This window comes from Tuber melanosporum (genome assembly GCF_000151645.1).
Source record: "Tuber melanosporum whole genome shotgun sequence assembly, scaffold_50, strain Mel28".
In the NCBI taxonomy this organism is placed as follows: Eukaryota; Fungi; Ascomycota; class Pezizomycetes; order Pezizales; family Tuberaceae; genus Tuber; species Tuber melanosporum.
The window spans coordinates 335,494-361,112 of NW_003299096.1; the positions used below are offsets into that span (position 1 = coordinate 335,494).

At 47.2% G+C, this 25,619-nt stretch overlaps 4 protein-coding genes; 1 reads left to right on the forward strand and 3 right to left on the reverse strand.

Moving 5' to 3' along the window:
* Positions 1-8,181: 8,181 nt before the first annotated feature.
* On the reverse strand, positions 8,182-9,401 carry GSTUM_00008953001 (uncharacterized protein; the record flags this gene model as incomplete). XM_002840394.2 has 1 exon in its annotated part: positions 8,182-9,401. One exon carries the CDS (start codon positions 9,399-9,401, stop codon positions 8,520-8,522), a length of 882 nt encoding a protein of 293 aa, XP_002840440.1. The 3' UTR covers positions 8,182-8,519.
* A 2,343-nt stretch (positions 9,402-11,744) lies between these two features.
* Positions 11,745-13,684, reverse strand: GSTUM_00008954001 (uncharacterized protein; the record flags this gene model as incomplete). XM_002840395.2 has 6 exons in its annotated part: positions 13,195-13,684; positions 13,011-13,031; positions 12,762-12,962; positions 12,434-12,680; positions 12,299-12,375; positions 11,745-12,250 (listed from the first exon to the last, which is right to left on the reverse strand). The coding sequence occupies exons 1-6, from the start codon at positions 13,631-13,633 to the stop codon at positions 11,745-11,747; spliced, it is 1,491 nt and encodes a 496-aa protein (XP_002840441.1). The 5' UTR covers positions 13,634-13,684.
* A 7,080-nt stretch (positions 13,685-20,764) lies between these two features.
* On the forward strand, positions 20,765-22,001 carry GSTUM_00008955001 (uncharacterized protein). XM_002840396.2 has 7 exons: positions 20,765-20,854; positions 20,906-20,954; positions 21,013-21,076; positions 21,129-21,339; positions 21,406-21,588; positions 21,642-21,717; positions 21,767-22,001. Exons 1-7 carry the CDS (start codon positions 20,829-20,831, stop codon positions 21,845-21,847), a joined length of 690 nt encoding a protein of 229 aa, XP_002840442.1. The 5' UTR covers positions 20,765-20,828; the 3' UTR covers positions 21,848-22,001.
* A 944-nt stretch (positions 22,002-22,945) lies between these two features.
* On the reverse strand, positions 22,946-25,561 carry GSTUM_00008957001 (uncharacterized protein; the record flags this gene model as incomplete). Its single annotated transcript, XM_002840397.1, has 4 exons — positions 22,946-22,951; positions 23,078-23,389; positions 23,453-25,015; positions 25,076-25,561. 4 exons carry the CDS (start codon positions 25,559-25,561, stop codon positions 22,946-22,948), a joined length of 2,367 nt encoding a protein of 788 aa, XP_002840443.1.
* Between the last annotated feature and the right edge of the window lie 58 nt (positions 25,562-25,619).

Genomic DNA, 25,619 nt, shown 5'->3' on the forward strand with positions numbered 1-25,619 from the left:
GGTGGAAAAAAGCATGGAGTTGGACCTGGAATTGGAAGTCCTAAACGCTAGATCTAAACATGCTTTTATGCCTTCACGAGGGTACCATTTTGTAGCCGTGCACTTTGAGTAATGGGCTTCAAGACTCAGGAGAATTGGCTACCATAAGCTCTTGAAGGGACACGGTCTGGGAAGAATGACATTTGTCAGGGGTTCCACGGACTCCTAATGAGGCGACAGTATCTGGCCACACTATTGATAGCTCCAGGTTCGGTCAGAGTGCGCAAATCCTCTGATACCGGTAACTTATCACCAACTGCTACATGATTAGGAATATGGGTATGTAGGTATGATAGGTGATGGACATCCGCAGACGAAGATCTACTCGAGCGGACGCTCATTGCATGGTGCATCCCCCTCCTCCTCCTCCTCCTGCTTTGTAATGCGCTGCGATATATTAACTATAAAAAAATGAGGCGAACAATACAGATCGTATCACGAGTTGCCCTACTTGTACTAGTACTGTACAGTACCGGTCCCACCCACGCTCCTGGCAGACCTTGCGCGACATAAGGTACAATAATGAAATAAACCCACAGTGCATCATGGGTGTATCGCATCGGGTACCTGATCCCAAGGTAGGTAATTCATAGACCGATGTGCATACGTCCATTGAGAGAGAAGAGTAAAATAAAGATAAAAAAAGGAAAGGAAAAAAAAAGAATTGCCGGTATCGCAACACAGAGAAGTTAACTGTGTCATGTTGTGTGGTTGGAAGCGCCCTTCCCCTCCATCCCTTCTCCCCCCCCCCTCACTTCCCTCCTATCGCTTTGCTTGCTTGCTTGCTTCTTCCCACCCCCCTTCCTTGTTCCGTCTATGATACATGGCCATTCCGTTCAACGCTCTTGCCGCAAGGAAATTAATTTCACTGGCACTGGTAACTTATCTAGTATCGTACCGTACCCGAAGCAGCTGAAGGGAAAGAAACCCCACATAATTCCTGATCATGCTACAACTCACGAACGATGATGCGCGTTTAAAGCACTTCCCGATGGAGTTTAGTCACTATCATATGCGAGCACTTTTTTTCTTCTTCCCCAATTCAGTTCAATCGCTGGTTTAACGTACAGTACTTTCATTCCTCCTCTTGTTTTGTCGCTCGCCCTTGCTGGAATTCTGCACTTTGGCTACCGGGTCACGGAAGAAGTGTAGAGCATTGTCACAGTGCAATGTAGTGTACCCGCCGATGGGAGTCAGGCCCTGAGGGTAAGGACACAAGAGAGAAATGGAGATAAGAAGAGATAGAGGAAAACATATTGATTACTATGATACTAGTTACTGCATGCTTCCATACCGCACCTATTGTAGTACCGGCACTTCTTTTTTGACCATAAGTGAGTATTCACCTGGTTTGACAATTGCTCCGTGACTACATATTATATCTCTCTGCGTCTGTCGACGTGGGAGGACAGCCAAAACATCGACCTAACTTAATTGGAATTCATGTTACTCCTTCTCTCACATCGGAACTCTGTCTGCCCATCCGACTAGGAGTCGTGGTATTGCATCGTACGCACAGTAGACAAACTAACTTCCCGTCTAAGGCAAAATTGTGCTCGCTCCGAGCGCACATATGGTAGGTAATACGGTATCATATTTTTTTCTTTTTCACCCCCCCCGGTTTCCCCGTCCGCCCCGGAAAGTAGAGCGCCATCCCCATGCCTAAGCAGTGGCATTTGCTTCCGGGTGTATCGTATCACAAAATACTTCCGGCGCGGCGCGGAGGGGAGAGAGGAGTCGAAGCCTGATTTTCGAGCCGTCGCCGCGCCCACATAATATGCGACCCCGGCGCCGAGGAAGAAGGAAGGAAAAGTAATTGAGAGAGAGAGGGAGGGGAAAAAAGAATCCCGAATTGTTTCCCGAGTGGGGTCCGCAGAGGTGAGCATCCTAAGATATACATGTTCTCCCGAATCATAATATTATGGTACCATAACTGTACTAGTACTTGAAGTCAGCACATCAGCACATCATATCAACTGGATTGCTCGTGCACTCCCTACAAGATTGTTACAGCGCCGCAATCTGCCGCTCCAGCGATAAATTGAGTCTGGAACATGAGACGGGTCAGTGCGGTACTCAGCACGGTACCGGCAATTAGTTATCCATCCCAGGCCCCCAAGGAGCTAGCAGCGCAATCTTGCGTGCGGAAGTGATATCTGGTAGAGATTTTGCTTGGCAAGATCTTTTTTATCTTTGTTTTTTTTTTCCCTTTCTTTTGGACCTAAACTTTTTCCGGTACCGTAAAAACTCTCGGAATCTGCTGTCAGATTACTGTGTCGGCGGAGATCACCGCACTAGTCCACGATATGCTTGGTTCGACAGGTTAGCAGGGTTGCGAGCACCAGTTCATGAGATCCAACACATCCCAAAGGCATAAGTTATACCACCATGCCAGGAAAGTGCCAATCCTTCTCAGGGGCTTTTTGCTTCTGAATCTAGATATTAAAATCATATCGGAGAAAGCGAATTACAAGAGTTCTTACGATACTTAAGATGGTAAGTTAGGTACTGGCGGGATTGGCCAGGACGCTGGCAGGGACAAGCTCTCAACCAACCTGCAGGCAGGGGCTGACTTGCCCTAAGAGTGTCTATCATACCATAGTAAGTTACAGTACATTATGCCGTGTTCAAGCGCTCTTTCTTTTCCTTCCGTTCCCCCTACCGGCCCGTACTCCCCATCTCTCCCAGGCTCCCCCTAGTCGGTGAATACCGTACATTGGTTGTTCTTGAAAAGAAGAGCAGGGAGGTAGCGTATTCGCAAAGTGATTGAAGCACCGCGTAAAGGCTATCACGGCGTGACCTCCTCTCCGGCAGCCGGCAGAGATATATCATACGATATTCTAATTCTGCATGAGTCATGATGTGCATTTGACATGCTGTGCCCGGAAAGACATCAACTACATGAATACTCACCAGAAGAAGTCCTATCAGCGACAAGCTTAAGCTGCTCTTCCGGGAATCTCGGATACGGTGAAGTGTACCGTATTCGGCGACGGGTTGAATCCATGGGATATCGAAGGTTTCCCCTACGCGGCCTCAATTCCCAACCGCTACAGAGTCGTTGAGAAGGGCTTTGAAGAAATCGGACGAAACCAATCCCTTGGTCAGCAATTGAATGGGTGCGAAATGGGATGAGTTCTTTTCTTCTTCCCAATTTCCCCAGATTTTAGCTGCCCATTATCAAGTGTTGAGTGCCCCATCGTTGGAGACGTAGTGTTAAACCGGGGGAGAAAGGAAGGATGTACCAAAGTGTGGACGCTTAGGTATTAGGAGGTTTCAAAGCTCCTTACTTGCTTGAGCGATTTCCACACCTGCAGTGGCTCCATTTCTTCCTCCGAGTAGTTGAGTACCCGCAGCAACCAGGCCCCCAGAATCCCTGATTGAGGGATCATCCACGCCCGTGCACAAGTGGGGGAACCTCAGCTCCTTAGCCGAATACCCAAATTTTCTCAGGTGCACAGAATTGAGGGGGCTTAAAATGGCGATCAGGTTTTGCCAACAGTAAAGTGTGTGCGTGCTGGCTTGCATAAAGAGTGCGAGTGGGTGGTCGGAGACAACAACGCAAGTCTAGTATCTCGGCCCCCGATAGCTCAAGTTTCAAAACCCAGAATGTCACTCGAGCCAATGCCCGAGGTTAGCCCATGACCGCATCAGATGGAACTCCCACATCGCAGGGGAAAAAAGGGTAAGGGCTGAACCAATACAACGGGTATCGGGTACCACCAACTGCATGTAAGACGTGAATGAGCACTCATCTTGTTTTGCTGGTCGTGGGGGCTAACCTGAGCTCTTGAATGTGAAATACCTTATCATACCGGCGCCCTACTACCACCTTTTAAGTGCATAGATCAGCATATGCCCCCAAGCTTGAAAATCCCGTGACTTTAGATGTGGGTGGCACAAGCGTCTTAACTGATCCAACCGAACAAGAAATTTTTCGAGGTTCTCTACCGAGTTACCCAAGGATAGCGGATAATTGGACTGTGTGTTAGGTAGTCCAAAATTTCCTTCTCTGGAAAAGGGACGAAAAACACAGCAAGAGGTGAGCTGTTCAGCGCGTCTGAAAGATATAAAAACAAAAAATACTAGTCTTCACCAGAGGAGACGACTCCAACGACACAGCACACTACTCAATTATTTGAGATTCTACGATACTAGATTCCCTGTCTGGGCTGGGCCATTCCCCGGAGGGAGCACCCCACACCCTCCCCCCTACCCACGACCGACCCGTACGAGTACTCGTACAGCACTCGTACCCCAAAATATAACATCACATCCTCTTTTTTCTTTTTTTCTTCTTTCTTCAAGGTCCTACCGAAATATGGACACGCGGAACGTGCTCCAACTAGTCGCTCCCCTGCTTTCAAGGCTTTAGAAAAGAAAGAACCGGCTCCCGAATTAACAAGGGCACATGATAACTTTTCTTTTGCGCGGCAATTAAGCTACACACCAAGAGGGTCGGTTAGCCGCTGCCCTGGACCGACGACATAAGCGTAATTCAACGACGTTTGCGGATACGACCGCTATTGCATGACAGAGATCTAAGTAAAAAGGTCGAATTTTGGCGGCATGCAATAGCAGTCGCGCTCGCAAACAATTCCGGGTATCATACCGAGCACATTGATAAGTCGCAGAAATATCATGCAAAGCTTTTTTTTCTTTTTTTTCTGCTGAACTCACAGCCGTGACTGACCATTTTTGCATTGTATTGCTTCCCATCTATACTCATGGTTTCCCAATCCTATCCCCCAACCTACCGACCAAGCCAGGTGCCAATCCCAACTTTTTCTCGATGCGCTCGGCCTCCCATTTTTTCTCATCCCTAAGCTTCAGAATCTCAAATATAGTCGACGTGTCAACCCACGTACGCCTGTCTCGGCCCTGCTTACTCGAAGATTCCATCTGCTGCTGGTCATAGAGAATCTGGCGACGGGAGATTGTATGAAGTGAATTCGAGCTCTGCAATTGCCCCATTCCGTCCATCACTGTCAGTCACTCAGTTCAACAATTCAACAACAAAAACATCGCTCGAACTCTCCACCAATAATCACAACGAAAAATAAAAACAAAAGCAAAAGTAAAGTACCCCCATCACCACCCTTAGCAATTAATACAGCCTAACCCGCTCACTCACCTTTTCGTTTACAGCTATGTTTCTCGCAGGATCCAATATCTCGGCGACTCCCACCCTCTTCAGCATGCTCTGGTAGCCTGGGTCCTGGGCATCGCGTAAAATATCTACAGCTCACAAATTAGCCATGTTTTCTCCTTCCGTCTCCTAAGCACAACCAACAAGAGCAACTCCAAGAATCAATGGACACTGCTTTTGAGTCGGTGCCGTGTCACACATACCTTGAGTTTTGTTGTAACTGGCCTGCACCGGGTCCTGCGGGTGGCAGGAAGGTGGTTCTGCGACTTGCGGTTCTCGAGTGGGGTATTTTCGAGTGCTTGAGGCACCTAGTAGTCTTGAAGCTTTGGTTCCCATGGCTGTTGGGTTTGGGGGAAACGTTGTTGAAACAGTGTCTAATCGACGTCATCGATGGTAGGGTAACCCGCTTTTTCTGATATTTCTTGGAATGAAACCAAACAACAGGTATGATAGAAGGACGAGCGGATGAAGGGTGACTTGGCGGGGATGAGGGTGAGTTAAGGCTGGTAAGAACCTAAATTTAGAACTACTATTGGGTGGTTAGAGCAGTAAAGTCACATGTGGTTTTTGTGAAGCAAAGCAAAGCCCAAGATAAAAAACTGTCGATAAACACAGGTAGAGTTTGCTATATATATTCACAAAGTCAGAAGTAGTCGACAAGACAACGTGGCCGAGTGGTTAAGGCGACAGACTCGAATCCCCAAAAATTCTAGTTATCTGTTTCGTTCGCGAGCACAGGTTCAAATCCTGTCGTTGTCGGATCTTTTTGCTCTCTAAGTCTTTTTTTTGTTTTATTCTGGTTTGATCTTCACCCCTGCCCAGTTGCCTTGGCGCGATTGCTGGGAAACTCGCTGTACTAGTACTAGTACCAGTACCAGGGTACTGCTGCTGAATCATGTAATTACACTAGGAGCACGTCACGAGCTACAGCTGCGAATATTTATGCGCAACGATAGTTGTACAAGCAAGATCATTGGAAATAATAGCTCGCCTATGAGAAATGAGAAACACGAATCAGACTAGGGAATGGGGGCTTACTGGTACCGGCACTGGTGCTTTGGGCGCGAGGAAGCAGCCGAGTCTACTAGTCTATATATCTGTCACACTTTCGTTACGTTGCCTATCATACAAGTGCGGTAGAAGATTCGGAGATTACACAGACTCGACAGAAGCGTTCGTGATCTAAATAAAACATTGGTTAATTGCGACTGCGCAATCAGCCAACGAGGAGCACCGGCAGTGGGGGTTCGTTCCATCACTACCGTAGACCGGTAATCCCTTTGAATCCACTATCTCCGGAAGCCCTGTAATCTCCGGGTTCTGGGTCAAAAGCTCCCGGGAAGGACTAGCGTTCTCGCGACGCGGTATAAGACCAGACGTGTCGGATGGATCTTGTTAACTGGCATTCGCAATCCCCTTAACCTGTCAAACTAGACCTATCGTGGATTGACGGGCTGAGTTCCGCTGACAATCTGATAGTTGATTTCAAGAGATTATACGAATGCGGTGCCTCCCCATGGACAACGTCCACAGCCAACGAGAATGGACAAGAGAAAGAAAAAAATGGGCATAGGCTGAAATTTAATAATATGAGAACAAGGAAGATGTGAGCTGATATCTCCATGCTCGGTATAACCTTCATCCGCTACTAGAACAGCAAGTCCTTCTATTGAGCACCGATTCACAAAGAGTCCCCCCCCCCGAGGGCCGTCACGCATATCGCAGCAAAGAGGGTTCTAAAATTTCCTTATCAAAACCCAAGCGGCTAATCTATCGATCGGCCGCACTTGTAATGGAATAAGGATGGTGGTGTTCTACTATAATAATAATAATATTGCTTGGCTTCCAACCAGTTGATAACATTGTGATCTTTGCAGACTGGTGCATCGTCATCCTGAGAGAGGAATTCCTGGGCACTGTAAGCTGACATCTAGTGAATAGTGTAATGATGATTCCTTCCTTAGTATTCATCATTCTTCACAATTGGATTCCCCGGAGGGCCTCTCCCCCCAGGCGTATAAGCTATTCGACAGCGCCGGGTTGATTAGCCATAGGATGGAAAAGGCAGGTGTAATGGTGCATGCGGTATTGCACGCAACTCGAGAGGAAGAAAGAAAAGAAAAGAAAAAGAAATTATTTGGCACCAGCCTAAGTTCAACTTCAACTTATCAGCTATCCCTTTCCTCGAGGATACATGAACAACGGGAGACACGTTTCACGAACATTTCTATCGAGCGGGCTGCGGGGGGGGAAGGTTCAAGTGTGGTGATCGTTACAGCTGTTTCTCTACGGGCCCCATCGCAGCAAGAGCTGCCAGACCGCACCGCCTTTCGGTAAAGACTTTTAGGCTAACCCGGGTCCATTAACCGTACCAAAAAGCTGGGGGATCTGCGCACGGATTGAGGGGTAGGGGAGGGATCAACAAATGTCCTCGTCGGAAAAATTGCTCCGACGTGCCCCCTTCGGAGCCCATACCCCTCCATACTGCACCCCCCCCCCCGAACCCCCAAGTTTCCCGACATCCAGGATCCCAAGAATGCACCTTTTTCCGCGAAAGTCTACTGCAGGGAGGGCCGGCCCCACATTTTTTGTCACGGAGGATCCGCTATCCCACCCATCCGCCTCTCATCGGACAGGCGCAGGTTAGCTGTACTCGTACAAGGCTGCAATGCGCACCTACCCCGATCGGTACTTACTTACTTACTTACTACTTGCCCTCTCGTGACCCTCACTCCTCGCCCCTCCAGATCTCAGAAACGAGTGACATCGCATGACCTACTTGGCTAAGCGTCGGAATCCGTATGGCCGACATGATAAATGGAGCTTTATCCGCGCTGGGTTTTGCATCGGGTGTTCGGGCGAGTGTCTAGTGTGGTGTGTGGAGGTTTTCCTTCTTCAATTGTGTAGGAGAACGCTTGCGCTGTTATTCCCCCACGTCTGTTAAACGTCTATTACGGAGATGAGGACCGTATTTGGTAAATTGTAATTGTGATGATTGTTAATTTGTGGTATGATATTTTACTTGGTATTAAGGTACAGGACAGGTGGGTGATTGGTGGGGGATGTAGGGGGTATATGGAAATGAAAATATAGGAAGGTGGTGAATGGAAAGGTATCATTTGCTGCCCGGTGGAATGGAGTTAGAAGGCAGGAAAAGGAAGGTGAAATTAAAGGAAATGACATATTGTATTCTGTTTTTAGTTTTGGGATTAAACGGGGGCCCCCCGGCTCCATTTAGCACAGCCAACCCCATCAGCCCACTTCTCGCTGTGTTCGAGTACGGTACTCGAGTACCGTACTCATACGTTCCACTCGGGTATTCATGGTCGTGTCAATGGCGCCTCTGCCCGTCCATAGAATCGACACCCCCCAACCCGCTACTCACCCCGGCACTCTGAAATGCGCAATCCCCCGGGGCACCCCACCTGTGGTTGAAAGTCGTGTACCGTCTCGCAACGCCCCAGCCACCCCTTCTGGTGGCACATCCCCCACTCCAATCCTCCAGCTCCTCGATGCTGTAACCGAATCCGGGGATCCGTGGATCCCGGGCGAGCGGGATGTGATTAAAACGGAAGTCCCAAACCGCAGCAAAGCACATCCTGTATGAGAGAATGGCCATGACAACGCCCATTACCGAACCGACAACTGTGTCGTACCAATTGTGGCTCATGTCCAGCGACAGTGAGCCAACGATTAGTGTGGCTGCGAGCATGGGCGTAATGAAGAGGAGGAGTTTCCAGTACGAGGGGTGGTAGTTTGAGAATATCTTTAGGTGCGCGTTGAAGTACAGGCTTAGGTACAAGAGGCCGGCCCAGGCGGCGATGGAGTGGCCGGATGGGAAGCTCTGCATCGCGTTGGCGATCTCGTCTCGTCTTTTGGGGTCTGTGTGGTCTCTACAGACACTCGTGTCGAAATATAACCCCCCGTATCCCATTCCTTGAACGCCGTCGATTTGAGGATCGCAAACAGTGAGGAAGTGCGGCCTCAGCCCTCCGATCACTAACTTTATAATGATTTGCAGGGTAGCACCGGTCAAGACGGAGTAGATTACCCCCATGCAGCCGTTGTTGACATTCCAGAAAGACCCACGGCCAAGCAGGGCGCCGCCACGCATTCCAGCCGTGCGTAGACGCTTGCCGTGCGGGCCGTGGGTTGCGATTCCTAGGGTGTTGATTAGGATTATGGAGATTATTGGGATGAAGACTGCTATCATGGCGTCCGCTATGATGGGAATAATTTGTTTGCGCTTGGGGTGGGCGAAGGAGCTTACGATTTCGGAGGAACTAATTTAGTTTGTCAGAGTTACATTTGGTTGAAGGTTAGACCTAGATAACAGGGCACCCACCCATCTACTTGATTTCCTGGATTGGCTGTCACAGTAAATAACTTCCGGTAGGGAATTGGACTCCACATGAGTAGCCATAACGAAATGGCGATCAGAAAGATGAATCTATACCGCTGTTAATTTTCTGTTCATCAGAGCTGAGTTTTGAGTGATAGGTGCTCACGCAAGAACATCATGCCAATACCACTTAAACCACTGATTAAATGTAGGTGGGCCTCCGTATGGATCAATCCAGCCCTCGCACTCCTCCTCCCCTGCCTCCATATCTCCCGCCATAGCCGCCGCCCCGGTATCAATCTGTCCCAGACCATTAGGATTTGTAGTACTCGCCCGAGGAGTAGCCGGATGAACATGTTTCTCAGTAACCATCGAAGAACCAAACCGGAAACGACTCAGGAAGCCAGACATCTCTGTTTTTTGTTAGACAACCGGGGAAGAGAACAGTGACGGTCCACCAAATAGTTAATAACCTTCCTTCCGCATAGAAATATATGAAGTCTATTTATACCGAGACACAACATCATCTACGAAAACCAAGATTTACCACATGCAATGTGTGATACAGGGTATGACACGCCGGGCCGTCATAACAAAATCCAAGATTTTTCATGGCTCGCGGTGTCGTTGTTCGGGCAGAGCAAGTTACGGGAGGTCGACGGGCGGCGGGTGGGCGGGTAATTGTGGGATGGAGAGGCCAGGGTTTTGGAGGATATTCGTCAAGCTACGTCAGCCAAGACTAACGGGTTCCCCATCCCTACGAGCAGTTTGTTCCTGATTCGAAGCCGAGACGCAACTCGAATTGTGTGATGATCGGATCCTGAATAGGTGAAGGAAGATCCAGTTTGCTGATGACAGGGCCAATGAATCGACAGAGAATGTTTTACTACTGTGCCCAAATTCGCCACTTATCGTAGCATTAAATTTAGGGGCACTCGAACATACCGGTTATGGTGTTGGCTTACATGCTATTGGTTGAATTCTAATCACTTGTGTGTAAGAGTTTAGATACGGTAGTAAATGTTGTCTGCTCGAGTATTATTTAATTTTCTACGTTGTTGATCCGTACGGGTTTTAGCCTATCAATAGACTACACACTACCCCCTCTCCCAGCTCCTTATGCAAACTTCCATCGCAAACCGGGTACAGACCGCACCGCACTCACGTTAGACTGCTAAAGCGGTTTACGGTTCCGCTCTGTTTTCCATGCTTGGGTGCTCCTATCACCAGGTTAACAACGTCGTGTGTGTTTGGGTTTGAGAGGGGAGGCAGGGGTACAGTACCACTGTCGGCGCCGTGAGTCTACTGTACTGTACTTGTCCTCGAGCAGAGAGGGAGGAAGGATCCTTGTCTCACAGTCTCACAGAAATTACGGCTGGGGCCGGTAGATGAATTAGTCACGTGTGTCTGATAAGAGAAATTCGGTGAACCTTCTTGTCCCAGTGTACTGTACCAAGATAAAGCACGTGACAAATATAACCGTCCGCTTGTACCAGTACAATTTACAAGAGTTCGGTCACTAGTGTGCTCCATATTTGCCCGGGTTTTATCCGTAAGAATCGAAAGACATAAGCCTTGTCTTCAGAGAGGTTTATGAGGGGTCAGCCAGCAGAAATGGTTTTCCAATTTGATCGACGTGCACTGACATGATACCTCACAGAGATGGTGCAAGCCATCGCGGGAAAGAGCCTTTGTGGATCTAGCAGCGTTGAGATTCCTTACTGAGTGCATGCTCAGCCTCGGGTGCAGTGTTCTAGTGCTACCTCCACCCTATTGGGTCCCGCAAGCTTTGAAACATCGGGAGAGTCCAAAGAAGGTGGCAGGCACTCCCGTATGCTTGGAAGGATATCGTGGCTAGCGATCAGAACTACCATCTATACTCACCTGGGCGGGTCCTTTGTCCAAGATCCTTGAGTTCGTCCCGCGTTAAATAACCAACAAATTAAACATCGTATCACCCACCACACCAACACTCTCTAGGAGGTTGTATAAGATATGACGATGATGCGCTATACCCAACCATCATGCATGTATTTATGTATGTATGTATGTGTACGCCATTGAATAAAACAGTAAAATCAGTAGAAAAACAACAAGTATGAGAATATTTTATGACTATATGACATTATGCTTGCGGAAACCAACAAGGAAAAGGTTCCTCAAGTGTTCATGATTTCCTACGCCAAAAAATTAGTCCCGATTCCACAACAAGGATTAGAGCACGGTTTGGAATACCTTAGCAAACTTGCTCCTAGCTCTAATATTTGTTCCATAAAACATCAAAACCCAGGGCACAATGGTCAATAGCGCCCCTACGCACCCGAGAAGACTCGAAGCCCCAGCAAAACCCAGACGGTGGTACATCATGTCCGCTATGAGCGGAAACCCACCAGCGAAAAAGTTCCGGCAGAAGCTTTGGGCGGCGAGTGCAGAGCTTGCGTACCGGTGGTACGTGTCGGCGAGATAGTTGAACGCAGCGAGGTAAATGGAGTAGATCCCCATTGTTACGCAGCCCACGGCCACAGTCGGGAGTATCCAGTGCTGAGATGGGAAGGAAGTCCAACCAAACCAGAACAAGCCAATTGGTAGGAGGCAGCCGATTGTGCAGGCAGAGTAGAGGCGGGCTTCGGGGTTTGGAGTTGAGCTTGACAAGTATTTCTCGGTGCTCATTTCTACCAGGGAGTTGCAGCAAAGAGCTGCTACGCTACCAATAGGCATTGCTATGCGGCGTTAGTAGAGATGACGAGTAGGGCTGAGAGTGTTAATACCTGCGAATACATAGCCAACTTGGGCAACAGTAAACCCGTGATTTTCGACGAACACTAGGGGAATGGCTTCTAAGAACCTGTATGAAGCCGTATTAGAAGTGGCCCTTCAATACGCTTAGGTAGTTGTTGACCCACATATACAGAATCCCCCACGCAAAGGTTAACCAGCAGCTGAACCAGAACACAACAGACTCGGTGACAAGGAACCTGAACGGCCTAGTCAACGCCACCCTGACCATCAGGGAAATGCTCTCCCTTTCCTCATCGGCCTTCACTTTCCATCTTACCCCTCGATCTTCTCTTTCATCTAGAAACTTGTTTAAGGCCTTAGCCTTACGGCTCAGTAGCACACTTCCTCTAGTTTCTTTGAGAATAGGAAACGCTATTGCCATCAATACCCCATTGAATATCAATTGGACCCAATGGATCCACCGCCAAGATAGATTCTCCACAATGGCCCCACTCACGAGCGGTCCAAGACCGGTGAAAGCCATCCCAGCCATTGAGAATAGTGCCATTGGCAAACCGCGGTCTGGTGCGTGAAAGATATCTGATATGATGCCACCGATCATAGCACCGAAGGTGCTTCCGCCAACACCCAAAAAGAAGCGAGTGACAATCATCCCAGTGGCCGAGTGAGAGAGAGCCGAGAGCATATGGCAGACTAAGAATAGGTAAGTTATGGAACTCAAGAAACATTGGCCAGACAAACCATTGAACAGCCCAAAAGTAACTAAGTAAGGATCTCGTCGCCCATACACCTAACGACTCATCAGATCAGCACCACTACCCCAACCTACAAGATCCATACCGGTATTCTCGGCAATAACAAGCACATATTCCCACTCTCGAGGCCCAAACTTACCCCCAACCCCAGATAAAAAAACCACAAAAACATACCTCAGACAGAGGTCCCAGCACCAAAGGCGGCACCGCAAAGCCAATTGTAAATGTCGTGATTCCAAGCAACATGACTATTCTGCTAACATGCCATTCCTCCATCATCTCGTCAATCCCACTTGTATAAGCACCAGCCGAATATGCACCCATAGCAGTAGAAAGAGACGTTAAAATCAGTATCGCGTTCTTCTGCGCTCTCGGCCAGGTAAATGGATCTGTATAGCACGTTACTGTGCTGGGTAGTTGCTCTGGGTCCGCAAAGAGGGCTTCTGGAGGCGTGTTCCATTCTAGATAACTGAATCCGGATGGCAGCTTTTCCGCATATGGTGGCGCTGGCGAATCGTCTACGATGGTAATTTTCTCAAGGTCGAAAACAGTTGGAAGAACGTGTTTGATTATTTCGGGTCCCTCTTGGGGCGCTCGTGGCCGCGGCATTGCTTCTGAGGTAGCAACTCACTCAATTCAAAGCTGGTACCAAAACCCAAGATCAAACTTAATTGAAGAGGAACGGTAAAGAAAGCATTGGTCGCTTGCCGGGACCGGTTGGTTTTATAGGAACAAATTTTGTATTTCGGACCCAAACCCCCCCCAAAATAATGTGATCCACCTGCCCCACCCACCTTTAGAGCCCCAGGCAAGACCTTGTCAATATAACTTAATCACCGCATCATACCGCCGCAGCATCTAATATCGACAACCCTTGGTTGAAAACATATGACCGACCCAAGTGGCCGAATAGAAGGCCGGGGGCCCAAAGGAACAAGGAAGGAGAAATAACGCAGCCCCTTCTAAACGGACACAAGCATATCTCGGGATACACGCATATTTGGCAAGGGAATCTGGTTGGGGCAGGTTTATATACTGATAAGCCACTATAGTAGTAACATGTTTCCAGAATTAGCAATAGGAGATATCGTGGAGGATATTTGAGTGATCTATGATCCTTCCTAGGGACTTGGCGCAGTGGATCTACACCTGGTCAAGGATAATAAATTAGGTGATAAGTCATGAAGCCAGTTTTGGAAGGCTGAAAAATCAAGCGCTTCGCTTGTCGTCTATACCTTAGCCAAGCCGAATCCCTTTTAAGGTCGGAGGCCGGCAAACCGCCGCACCGGAGATAGTACCGGTAGTTGCCCTGTTTCATCCGCGTGGCCTCCGAGGACACCGACTCTGGAAAGACCCCGGGAATGGTTTGTTCTCCAAAACGTGCCCCGCACTTTTAGATGGGGCTGGGTTGAGAGTGTGGCAATTGAGAATTTCAAATTGGTTGAAAGAAAATATGAAAAAACATTGACCAGGTAGAGAGCGAAGGAGAATAATGCAGAGGTATTTTTCCGAGCGAGAGAGCTTTCTGTCAACCCTGGATCAGGATATCAAAGGCGATTTTTCCGGTGCGAAGTGCCAAAAGTGTGAGCTCATTATATAATGCCACACGTCAAGCACACTGCCCGATAGCACCCCAGAGTTTTATTAGGTTTGGGGTCTGCAAGTATCAGAGAGATCGACAGCATAAGCTAGATGGGGCGAGTGCCTTTGCGGGGCGAGCGGACTTCAACCCCCAATCAAACAGCTATGCGCACTGCCGGTGTATCAATAGCACATTAAGTCAAAATGGTAATTTTCCTTGCTCAATCATCCCTCGTTAGGATGGATCCCAAATTCATACCATCAAAAGAATTATAAGTATTAGGAGGAAGTTATGTCTCGCTTAGAGTGCGAGTGTATATCCTAGGGATCTCTTCCTTCAATTAAATTATGGATTTTATCTATACATCTAATATGCAGGACAAGCAAACCCACATAATTATGTACCATCCGATCTAGGAATTGTGCAAGTTATCAACTACTCTATTGCGAGGGGAACACGATGGACTGGCTGAAAAAAAAGCCTGCCCCCTACCTCTCTACCTATTAGTAGCGGGAGAGTAGCAAGAGCCTTTCAGATAACTGTTTATAGATATGCTTTTAGGAAGGTTGTAAACCTTTATTATAATTTGTTTTACTAAGTAGTAGAAAGAGGGTACTAACTCAGAATTTCCAAGTCCCAGTAGTTGCACTTGGGAGTGTGTATGGAAACTCTATAAACGTGACTGTAAAAGCCAAAAGAGACCAATAACTTAACCTCCTCCCTTTATCTGAATAATTCTTAGTGTACAAGTACAGTACTCAAGATTCCACGACGTACTTTTCCACTCTATTTATAAAGTACAAGTACAGTTCTGTCTGATGAGATTCTGTAGGCCCTAAAGCAATAATACAACCAAACTGAACAGTAGATTTTACAACTACCACTTAAGAATATTATTTCAATTAGAAGAAAGATAAAGTAGAAATAAAAGTAACAATTTCAAAATACTAATATTTTGTATGGCTTCAATTTCCATCTAGCACAACCTAAAGTGTTTTAAATATCCTGTAATTTATTGATTAATAGTCTTTTGTAGTGTAAGATCACACCTTCCTCCCCCCACTGCTTAAGATAATTCAGCAGCACCTTGAGGCCTTCATTCTAACTTGGGGAGTTGCATTCCAAAAACTTTATTGAAAAGTGCCCAGGTGTTCTCAATTTGAATAAGATTGAGGTCTAGTAGGCTGAAAGCCTAAATGTTAAAGAAATTATAAAATATTTATTATATTATATACTCTTATAACTTTCTATGATATTTTCTAATCTACTATGCTATAAAGTATCATTATCAGCAGTAATAAATATAGTTCAAGGGGCTTTGTTTAGTACCTCTAGGAAGAAAATATGATAAAAATAGTAGATCTTGGTATTATATAGGTACATATTAAGACTAAGTCTATTCCTTTTACTCCCCATTCCTTTTTAGTCCTCATCCTGATCAGAATTAACTCAGCCTTTTATCATATATAATTACAGCATAAATCTAATATTAATCCTTCCAAACTTAAATATTATGTTTTTAAACTTTCTCTTTCCAACTTCTTATCATGCCAGCTCTATGGCTGACTGTTCATTCTGCAAGATTTATTTCATATCTAATAATTTGGTAGCTTTATTAATAAAAACTGCTTACTTCTAAATTCCTATCTAATTTCTCTTATTCTAATAAAAACTCCCTCTTGATTTTATCCTTTTTACCTTAAGTTAGAATAAAAGACTGCTTTTCTAAGTATGATATCTTAGGTTTAAAGCCAATTTTATCAAACATCTAATTAGTATATTTATTAAGACAAATGTTGACTATTGAGATACATTATCCAGGGTTATGAAAGCATTTTGGACATGACCGCACATATGTCATCATGAGCCATCACTCAGCATTTTGGAAACATGGCCAGATCGCTAATCACAATCCTCTGGCGCCATACGGTAAAATACATGGCAAACACCCTCTGGTATGTCCTAAGATCCCTTTAATGAAGGAAACTTCAATCTCCTAAATCCACCGCTCTAGCTGCAAGATCTTACTCGCCCGTCCCTGCGAAGAATACCCGGCGGTATCCTCGGCAAAGACGCGAGTGCTCCCACTTCTCGGCCAAGATCCGGCACCCCATTTATCCTGGCGGATGGCACAAACTCCGTTCCGCTAAAGGGATAGCTCACCAGGAATGGGTACATGTAGCTTCCATGGGAGCCAAACTCTTCATATTATAATAGCATATGCCGCAAGGCAGAAATCTAGAAGTTCCGGTAAACTTGTAGCAACTCTATTTACCAAATCCTCCCCAAATAGTTAGGCTTCCATACTCGTTGCGCGCTGGCAATAGACTAGACCACTTCAGCTAGGACGGACCTGCTCGACCCACTAGTATAAATGGGGTGCTAGATTTTGGTTGATAAGTACAAGCATCATACCGGTAGAGCAGGCACCTGTATTGCGGGCAGTACGGGCAAAGGAAGTGTTCAAAGGCCATAGAGTGGCCTAACCCAACAGACAACTCAGAAACGCAGCGGTAGGTCTAAAGTCACCCTGGATGAAGCAGACCAAAAATATATGGGAAAAAAGGGGAAAGAAGGATGCGCTATCCATCATGCTGGCTAAGAACATACTGGGGGATATATATCTCCCCAACTCCAGAACTTCAAGAAAGCCAAATGAACCCTCAAGAAACACACCAACCTGACCAATCAAGATCCTCTGCGATCTCCAATAATCTGGAACCATCCTGATATCTCATGATCCTCCCTGAACCCTAGAGTCTATGCCAGCTACCAGTGCCGAATGGCATATCATATGTATATCATGGTGTGAAAGAATCATAGAGCCAAATACCCGATACCTGATGTGCAATGGCAACAAACGTCAATCAAAACTATGTTACATATCCTCCCGCACACCACATATCAGCCTAACCGCATGCCCATTAGTCACTCCAACACTAACGGCTTGACTTCCGCTATAAGTTATATGATATCCCCGTAACAGGCTAGACATAGCTCTTCACGATTTGATTAAGTACAGCAAAGCTCCAATACTAATACCGGTACTGGTATCGCACTCACCCGAGTTATCTTTCACTTCATGGCCAAGCTGTGCATAGAGAGGCCCAGGATTTTTATGACTCCAATTGCCAAACTCTAGCTACTATCATTCCAACATCCCTCAATTCAAAATAAAATTGACTTATGCCCTAAAAACCAGTAGAGTGTCTATAAAGTATATCCGGTTAGAGTTACCAATATTATCATACTACCAGAAGTTGTTATGATAATTGCGCCAGGAAGACAGAAAGCCCCACAAATCTCGGGCTTCTTACTCAATTCAATCAAAAGGTCATATTCTGACCCTTTCTCGAATATCTTGAAACCACCCCAGCTAAAATTATGCTTCCGGAGCACGCCTTCAAATCATACCATCATGAAGGGAGAAAAGTAAAAGCGAAGTCGGCATCCAGGATCCTCAGCTCCAGAGCCAATTTCAGGCCCGTTACATATGATATCAACAGGGTGGGATCAAGGAACCAGGTCACCAGGCCTAATCATTAACTAATGCTAACATAACCTACTCGCATGATACTCAATAAATCATTATTGTATGATACATGTAGACCTTTGATTATCATCTATGTATTATATACCACGACCAAATATTTTGATCGCCAAATCTTTCCACCTGCTCCAGGAAGAACAAACCAGAACATTTCACGTCCGAATTTTTTACATGGAAGCTCAGATGTGCACAGACAATCTACCATATACTGTATAGTACAAACTTTTGCCACTCGTGCTCGGGTCCATTTTTCCTGGTACATGTATAAAGCCCTAATTTCATCAAACGCTTGACCCTGCTTTTGTATAGTTGTCTTTATAAAAGGAAAAAACAGCACAGCTACAGAACATCTTTTCCTCCCTTGGGCACACCTTGGGAAGAGCACGAACAATAATGCCCAGATATTCCAAATACCTTACAAACACCTCCAAGACACTGGCACAAATAAATACAGTATACCCCAAGGTTCCGAACTTTGAGTTTTTTAGGACCGGATTGAAATTTAAAAATTTCTATCCCGCTCAGATAGAAATATATCTGGCCCGGGTTTCCGGCTTATTCAATTTTATGATAAAACGCGGCACCACACCTGTTCAAGGACATCCCTCCTTCCAATAGCCCCCCCTCACCCTTAGTAGAGTCTTCAGCACATACCGGGTCCAGATTCCAGTCAATTCCTAATTGCACCAGTGGACGTTGTGGACCCAGGAAAGGATGTCGTCCATATGAGAACTTTGCAGGGGGTACCATGAAGACCCAGGACTAAAAAGGGAAAGCCAAATATTGAGCACCGCCGAGCTATTTATTGAAAATTTCAGCCCGTTCCTTGTATCATATCTTTTACTTCTCTACTCCACACTTAGACCTTCTATGGAATAGTCCCTAGTTATCACTGCTCGAGTATTGTTACTTCCCTCCTTGCCTCTTACCCCCCCAAAAAAAAGGTTCTGTCCACCGCTTCACTCTCCCGGATGCCCTCCCCTGTCCCGAATGGCCCACTCAGGATCTTGGCCATCCAGGACAACGGAGTGCAGCCGTACCACTCGCTCCCTACCGCCAACAGAAACTTTGACCCCGCCCGCACCAACACATCTCCCCCGTTGAAAACATGTTAAACAGTTACAAATTGTGGAAAGAAGTTAAAAAGTTAGCGGGAACCTTTCTCTCCCACAGCGAAAAAGCCTTAGCTGAATCTGTAACATTGGAAAATGTCACATTTCCGCAGCGTTTGCTCACTAAAAAGTATGTTTCAGATAACTTGTCCCTTCTTTGTCATCATTGATCTTGATGCGGGGGATATGCCAAGATCAACAAAAGCTACTGACCAACCGGTCCCATACCCGCCCCCGCCGAGTCGAAGTTGGACACCCATGGGGCAGTGGTAGCGGGACCAATAACGAGCCTATAGCGAGACAGTGGGAAATCACTCAATAATATTATTATGATACAAAACAAAACAGCACAAAACAGCATCACCTACTCTAAGCCGTTCTTTTACAGCTCATGGCCTGGAAAACTACCACATACCGTACTCATATAACCTGGAATCTATCCCATCGAAACTATCTTTCCATTATGGAGTCACTCTTCAAGGAATACCATCAAGTGCTTAAGACTTTTGGTCATCCACAGCCTGGGGAAGAGTTTCCCAAGTTCTCACGATTGCCTGTTTGGCCCCATGTGCAACTACTTACTACCTCCTAGGATACTGTACGAGTATATGCAGGTAGAAAAAGCAAATCTCTCGCCCTAGCACTCTGGTGATGTCCATTTACCGCATCGTCACGGGGATCACTACGCTTTGTGAGCGCGCGAGAGTATCCTCCAGTCTCTCCGCAAAATTCAAGTTCGTATCTAGGGGCGCTATGGCTAGACTTGGCAAATGGTTAACAGAACCTAGACAGAAAATCGGATTTTGAGTCTTTTCAGCTCAAACGGTCTCAGCACTCTTGGCGGTATAATATTCTCAGCAAATCACAAAACTCCGATTATTCCAGGACCAGCTTAGCGTGCCTGGATTCGTTCAAGTACAAGTACGTTAGGACAAAATTTAGTCGATTTATACTTGTGCTTGTACGAATTCGCCTGTTTCAGAGAGACCAAGGGATAGTATGATAATACACACTAATATCCCAAATGGGGCAGCGCATCAAAAATATTTTAACTCTTCAATGCCGGTACTTGTACAAGTACTTGTAATTGAGTTAGAAAGAAATTTCTTGTAACATATTATTTTCCTTGATTCCTCCGCTTGCTTCGGTGTTGAGGACAATGTCCTGTCCTCTATTCAGGATTGGATTTGTGATCGCTCCCGGTTATAAAAGTGCAAATCCCTAAAGAGGTTTTCGCATGTCATTGACAGATAACTCTACACTCCTCTGAAAACGGGTGGTGCTACAGATAAAGAACTGACCAATAGATAGACCTCCTGATGGCATCATCCAGCCTTTCCCCTCCACGACGATAATGCTTAGGTTCGATTGCGTGAGATGGGTTTGGCTTGTCTTGCAATAGGATGGTGGGTCGCATTGCCCCTCTTTTCCATGGTCACGACATCCCGCCCTTTATTTACACCAGACTTCTCTTCCCTTCCTCTTTTCTTGCCGGTCTCAGCAAACTGCTCGACAATACATAACTCCCCTCACCAGAAACCATCCACACGTTAGTATACAATGGCTGCTCAGACTCCAGCTGGAACGTGAGTATCATTGGATTGATCAGACAGAAACATATGCTAACCCCAAGCTAGCCTCCGCCTCGGAAGCACTGCTCCCGACTTTGAAGCTGTGACCACCAACGTTTGTCTCCATATTCCAAGGAACCTCCCCCATTGTGGCTTTCACTAACCATTTCCAGGGCCCCATCAAGTTCCACGAGTTCATCGGAGACAACTGGGTCGTTCTCTTCTCGCACCCCGAGGGTACAAACACACTTTTCCGCTTTATATTTTATCTCACCGCTGATCACCAAAGATTTCACTCCCGTTTGCACCACCGAGTTGGGAGCCTTCGCTAAGCTCGAGCCCGAATTCACCAGGCGTGGTGTCAAGCTCATTGGTCTTTCCGCAAACACCATCGAGTCTCATGGAGAGTGGATCAAAGACATCGATGAGGTCAACCAATGCAGCCTCAAATTCCCTATTATTGGAGACAAGGAGAGGAAGGTTGCATACGCTTACGACATGTTTGTTCCCCAGTGAAATGAGCCTGAGAGTCAACAAGGTTAAAAAGCTAAACCCGATCTCGGCAGGATTGATTACCAAGACACTACCAATGTTGACTCCAAGGGAATCGCTTTTACCATCCGCTCTGTCTTTGTTATCGACCCAAAGAAGACTATCCGTCTTATCATGTCTTACCCCGCCTCTACTGGGCGTAACGCAGCTGAGGTACTCCGTGTCGTCGACTCTCTACAGACTGGCGATAAGCACCGGTAATTACTCCTTCACCCGTCACTTCCGGGAAGAAACCTGCTAATGGAAACAGTATCACCACTCCTATCAACTGGGTCCCTGGAGATGATGTTATTGTCCACCCTTCTGTCACCAACGAGGAGGCCAAGGTATGTCCCGATACTTTACTCGAGACAAGTGGTTGCTGACAACCCCCAGACCCTCTTCCCTGACTTCCGCATCGTTAAACCGTACTTGCGGTTCACGCCTCTTCCCAAGGAGAAGACCACCGCTGCTTAACCCCTAAAAAGTAATGGTGGGATTCCAGATGTAAGCTGCAGTAAATTAAAAGGGGTCTGTTTTCCTGGTCAATTTCATGGTCTCCGTTTCATTTACTGTCATTTCGAGCGCAATAACATTGTACTTGTAAATACATTCACACGAGTACATGAAACGGTAAGCTCGAGCGATCTGTTTTAACGACCGTCCAATGACACTTTACCCGAAAAGGTAAGCTCAGGTCTGTGAATATGCTGCGTATGTAACATAGACGTTAGATAAACCAATCCTGAAGCATAAAAAAATCACACAGGAATTCCGTGAGTTGATAATCGAGCACGGGTGGTTGCACCCGCGACAGTACCCTCGAAACTCCCAAATTTCCTTTAAAATGTGGACCCGCGCGCTACAGGTAAAGGAAAAGAGGAATGGACGACGGAGCGATAATAATTTCAATGGCTCTTACAATCACGTTACTATAACAGCAATTCCTATCAATGTGCTTCAAGGAAAAATCTGTGATATCACATAATTGATGAGAGATGGCTCATCCGCAGTATGCAGTATGCATGCAGAAGCAACCGAACCCTGAAGTCATCCGCGAAGGTGATGAGTAGAAAGATGTGACAGGCCGCCCTCTGGTGCGGTATGACACTTTTTGCGAACACCACCATGCCATCACCTAAGATCCACTCGTAATAATAATAATAATAAAAGGTTGGCTTTTAGGGTATGCAATAGCAGTTGTGCTCACAAAGGTCGTTCAATCACAAGCGCAATAGTCTACCGGTGGCGTGTTACTGTGCTCGAGTACCGGTATCCGTACCAGGATTAGGTTGAGTCCTGTATTAAGTAAGCTAATTACCGAACAAGTACAGTAGGTGTCAACATATTAAAAGGAAACACACGGGTTCTCACTCGAAAAATGGTTTACGGTACCGTGCTGTGCTCGAGTATGTCTAAACCTGTCTCGCGAGTGACAGTGTGTGTATACATATAATACATAAGCTATCGCACTCGTAATATTAGATCTTAAAGAGCCGGGAAATCCCCTTCTCCCCCTCCCTCCTCTCTCGTCGAAACACCCCCCCCCAAAAAAAAACCCCCCCCCCAGAGGTATCAAATCTACTATGCCCATCTCTATAGCTTTGCCCTCGTGTTCCCGCTCCTCCCACCCCTCCTCCTTGGCTTGCTGATCTCCATCTCCTCAACCTCCACCTTCCCCTCCACACCCCCGACCCCATCCCTGACGCCACCCCTCTCGAAAAGCTCGCGCCCGCACCTCTCCGCCAGCTTCAGGACGCGGGAGCTGACGCTCTCGTTATCGCGCCGGTTCTTGCCCTCGCGCCGGGATATGGCGATCTTTTCAACGAATTCCCAGAGCCGATCATTCGCGATCCAGTCCGGTGAGACGCGCATTAGTGGCGGGGTGCGGCCGGATTTGGATTTCCGGATTGTGATTATGCCTTCCTCCTGGAAGCGCTGGAAGGCATTCTTGAGCGTTTCCTTGTTGACAGCTTCGAAGTAGGAGATATCGCCTTGGTGGTAGAGTGTTTTTCCCATCTTTGGGGAGTTAGTTACGAGGAACAAAGGGGGAGGGTGAGAGAAGGGGGCAGAGGGAAGTACTAGTTGTGCCATGTCCTGAGCTTCGCGTAGGTCCACCCATACTTCTTCCATCCCCTTCGGCGGGATAAGGCCCATTATCGCGACTCCCGCGAGCCAACTGCCCTCAATGAATGGCCATATGAGAAAGCAGTAAAAGTCAAAGTTCTCGCGACCGCATTTGCGTTCCGCATCCGAGAGCTCGACGTATCCGATTTTACTATCGGAATTGCTGGTCACTGTGATCACATTGTCCGCCGACAGGCCTGTAAGGGTTTTGCTAAGATTCGTTATGAGACCTTCGGTGGGGAAGACAAATTCCCCGCGGAATAGCTGCGATAGGAAGGAAACCTGGTCTAGTAAGGTTTGGTATTCCACCCGCTGGTTGGCTGGCCCGCCACCTTGTTTGATCCTCGTATACATTGCTGCTGCGACGATGGTCTCGCTGATGAAGAGGTGAATAACCATGTTCCTGTAGAAGCTTAACTGAAACCGGTCCACGGCGAAGAAAGTTTCTTCCGCGAGACCGTCTACTCGACCAACCAGTTCTCCGAGAACCTCCAAACCACGCTCAACAACGGTTTCGGTCTCCGCAATGCCGAAATGAGCAACTCTGCCGCCCTTAGCTCGGATTCTTGTGCGCAGCCATTCCATCCGTCGGACTAGTTCAGATTTTCCAACTCCCCGACCGCGCAGGGTTAGCAGGATTGTGCCGATCAGGGAAGTGGGCATGACAACAGATACGCGGTTTATGTCGCCAAGGACTCTATACCCCAGACTTCGTAGGACCTTGAGGCGGACTTCGGGGTCAGCTCTGTCTACAGTGTCCTGACCAACGTTTGCATCCGCCGGGTTGATTAGTCGGGGGGTTAGGCTTATGCCTATTGCGCCCTCAGCCCGGATCTTGTCTATCTGGCTCTCGACGAAGGTACGCAGGCTCCAGGGTTCGTGGAAACGGACGTCCACCCTACCCATGTTGAGGTTGAGGAACTTGCTGCTGCTGAGGAAGTCCCAGAGGTTTTCTTTGACTTTTGGGATTCCCAGTAGTTCACTAACGTAGGCCTCTGTCTCAATGACTTTGTCGTATTGTGTTGAGACGGGAATAAACCAAGCATCCTGAACCCTGCCGCTGAGAATTGAGTCCAAGATGAAACTGAGTATGCCGAATTTTGGCGCGAGCAACTTGCCAGTCCTTGAACGACCGCCTTCAATAAAGCATTCAAAGTTGTACCCGCCAGATAGTAGTGCATCGACATATGCTTGAACAATAGCGGTGTACACCTCGTCGCCACTGAATGAGCGCCTTATGAACATTGCCCCTGCGTGTTGGAGGAATGGACCAACAAGGGGAAAATTAAGGTTGTCCCCTGCCACCACTACTGGAAGGGTCAGACCGAGCCGATAACAGATCACCTGCAGCGAGACGTAGTCTATGTGGGAGCGATGACATGGGAGGAAGATGAGCGATTGCTTGCGCGCCGCAGCTAATTTGGCAGTTTCTCGCAGGTTTTGGATTTCTAGTGTCGAGACGTGGATTCCACGGTGGTAGGTCCTTGCTAGGAGTTGGACGCAAATGAAGTATGCTCCCTAAAGCATATCACGTTAATCGAGCAATGTAATAATGCCAATTGAGCCCGGGGACCGTACCCTAATAAACCTTTTACTCTCAAACTTGCAAATCATCCCTTCGACTATTTCCTCCGCAACCTCATTTAATTGCTTCTCTACCTCCTGTAGCCTCTTCTGCCGCCTCTTCTCCTCGCCGAACAACCCCATTTCATCCTCTATCACGACCCTCCGACCTGCTAACTCTTGCAGCTTAGCCTTCAACATCCTGCTATCCAGCACACGCGCTTTCATCTCATCGCTGAATCCCTTGTAGAATATCTTCTGGCCAATCGGTTCGTCGTATGCACGCCATCCTGTACCGCTATAATGAAGGGAGATCTCACGAAGGAATGAGAAAGGGTCATCTCGGAAGTGCGTAAAGTTCGCAGTGATCAGGTTTCGCGATTCCTCAGAGGAGTTCGGACTCGGAAGTTGTTGTTCTGGAACTAGTGGTGGGTGTATTTGTAGGTTCGGTGGAAGAATATCGATGTCTGGGGCCGAGGTTGAGGGCTCTTTTGAGGTCATTTGTCGTGGTGTGAAGGTGGCGGGACGGTCGTAGAGGAGCGAGGGTGTTTGTGTATGC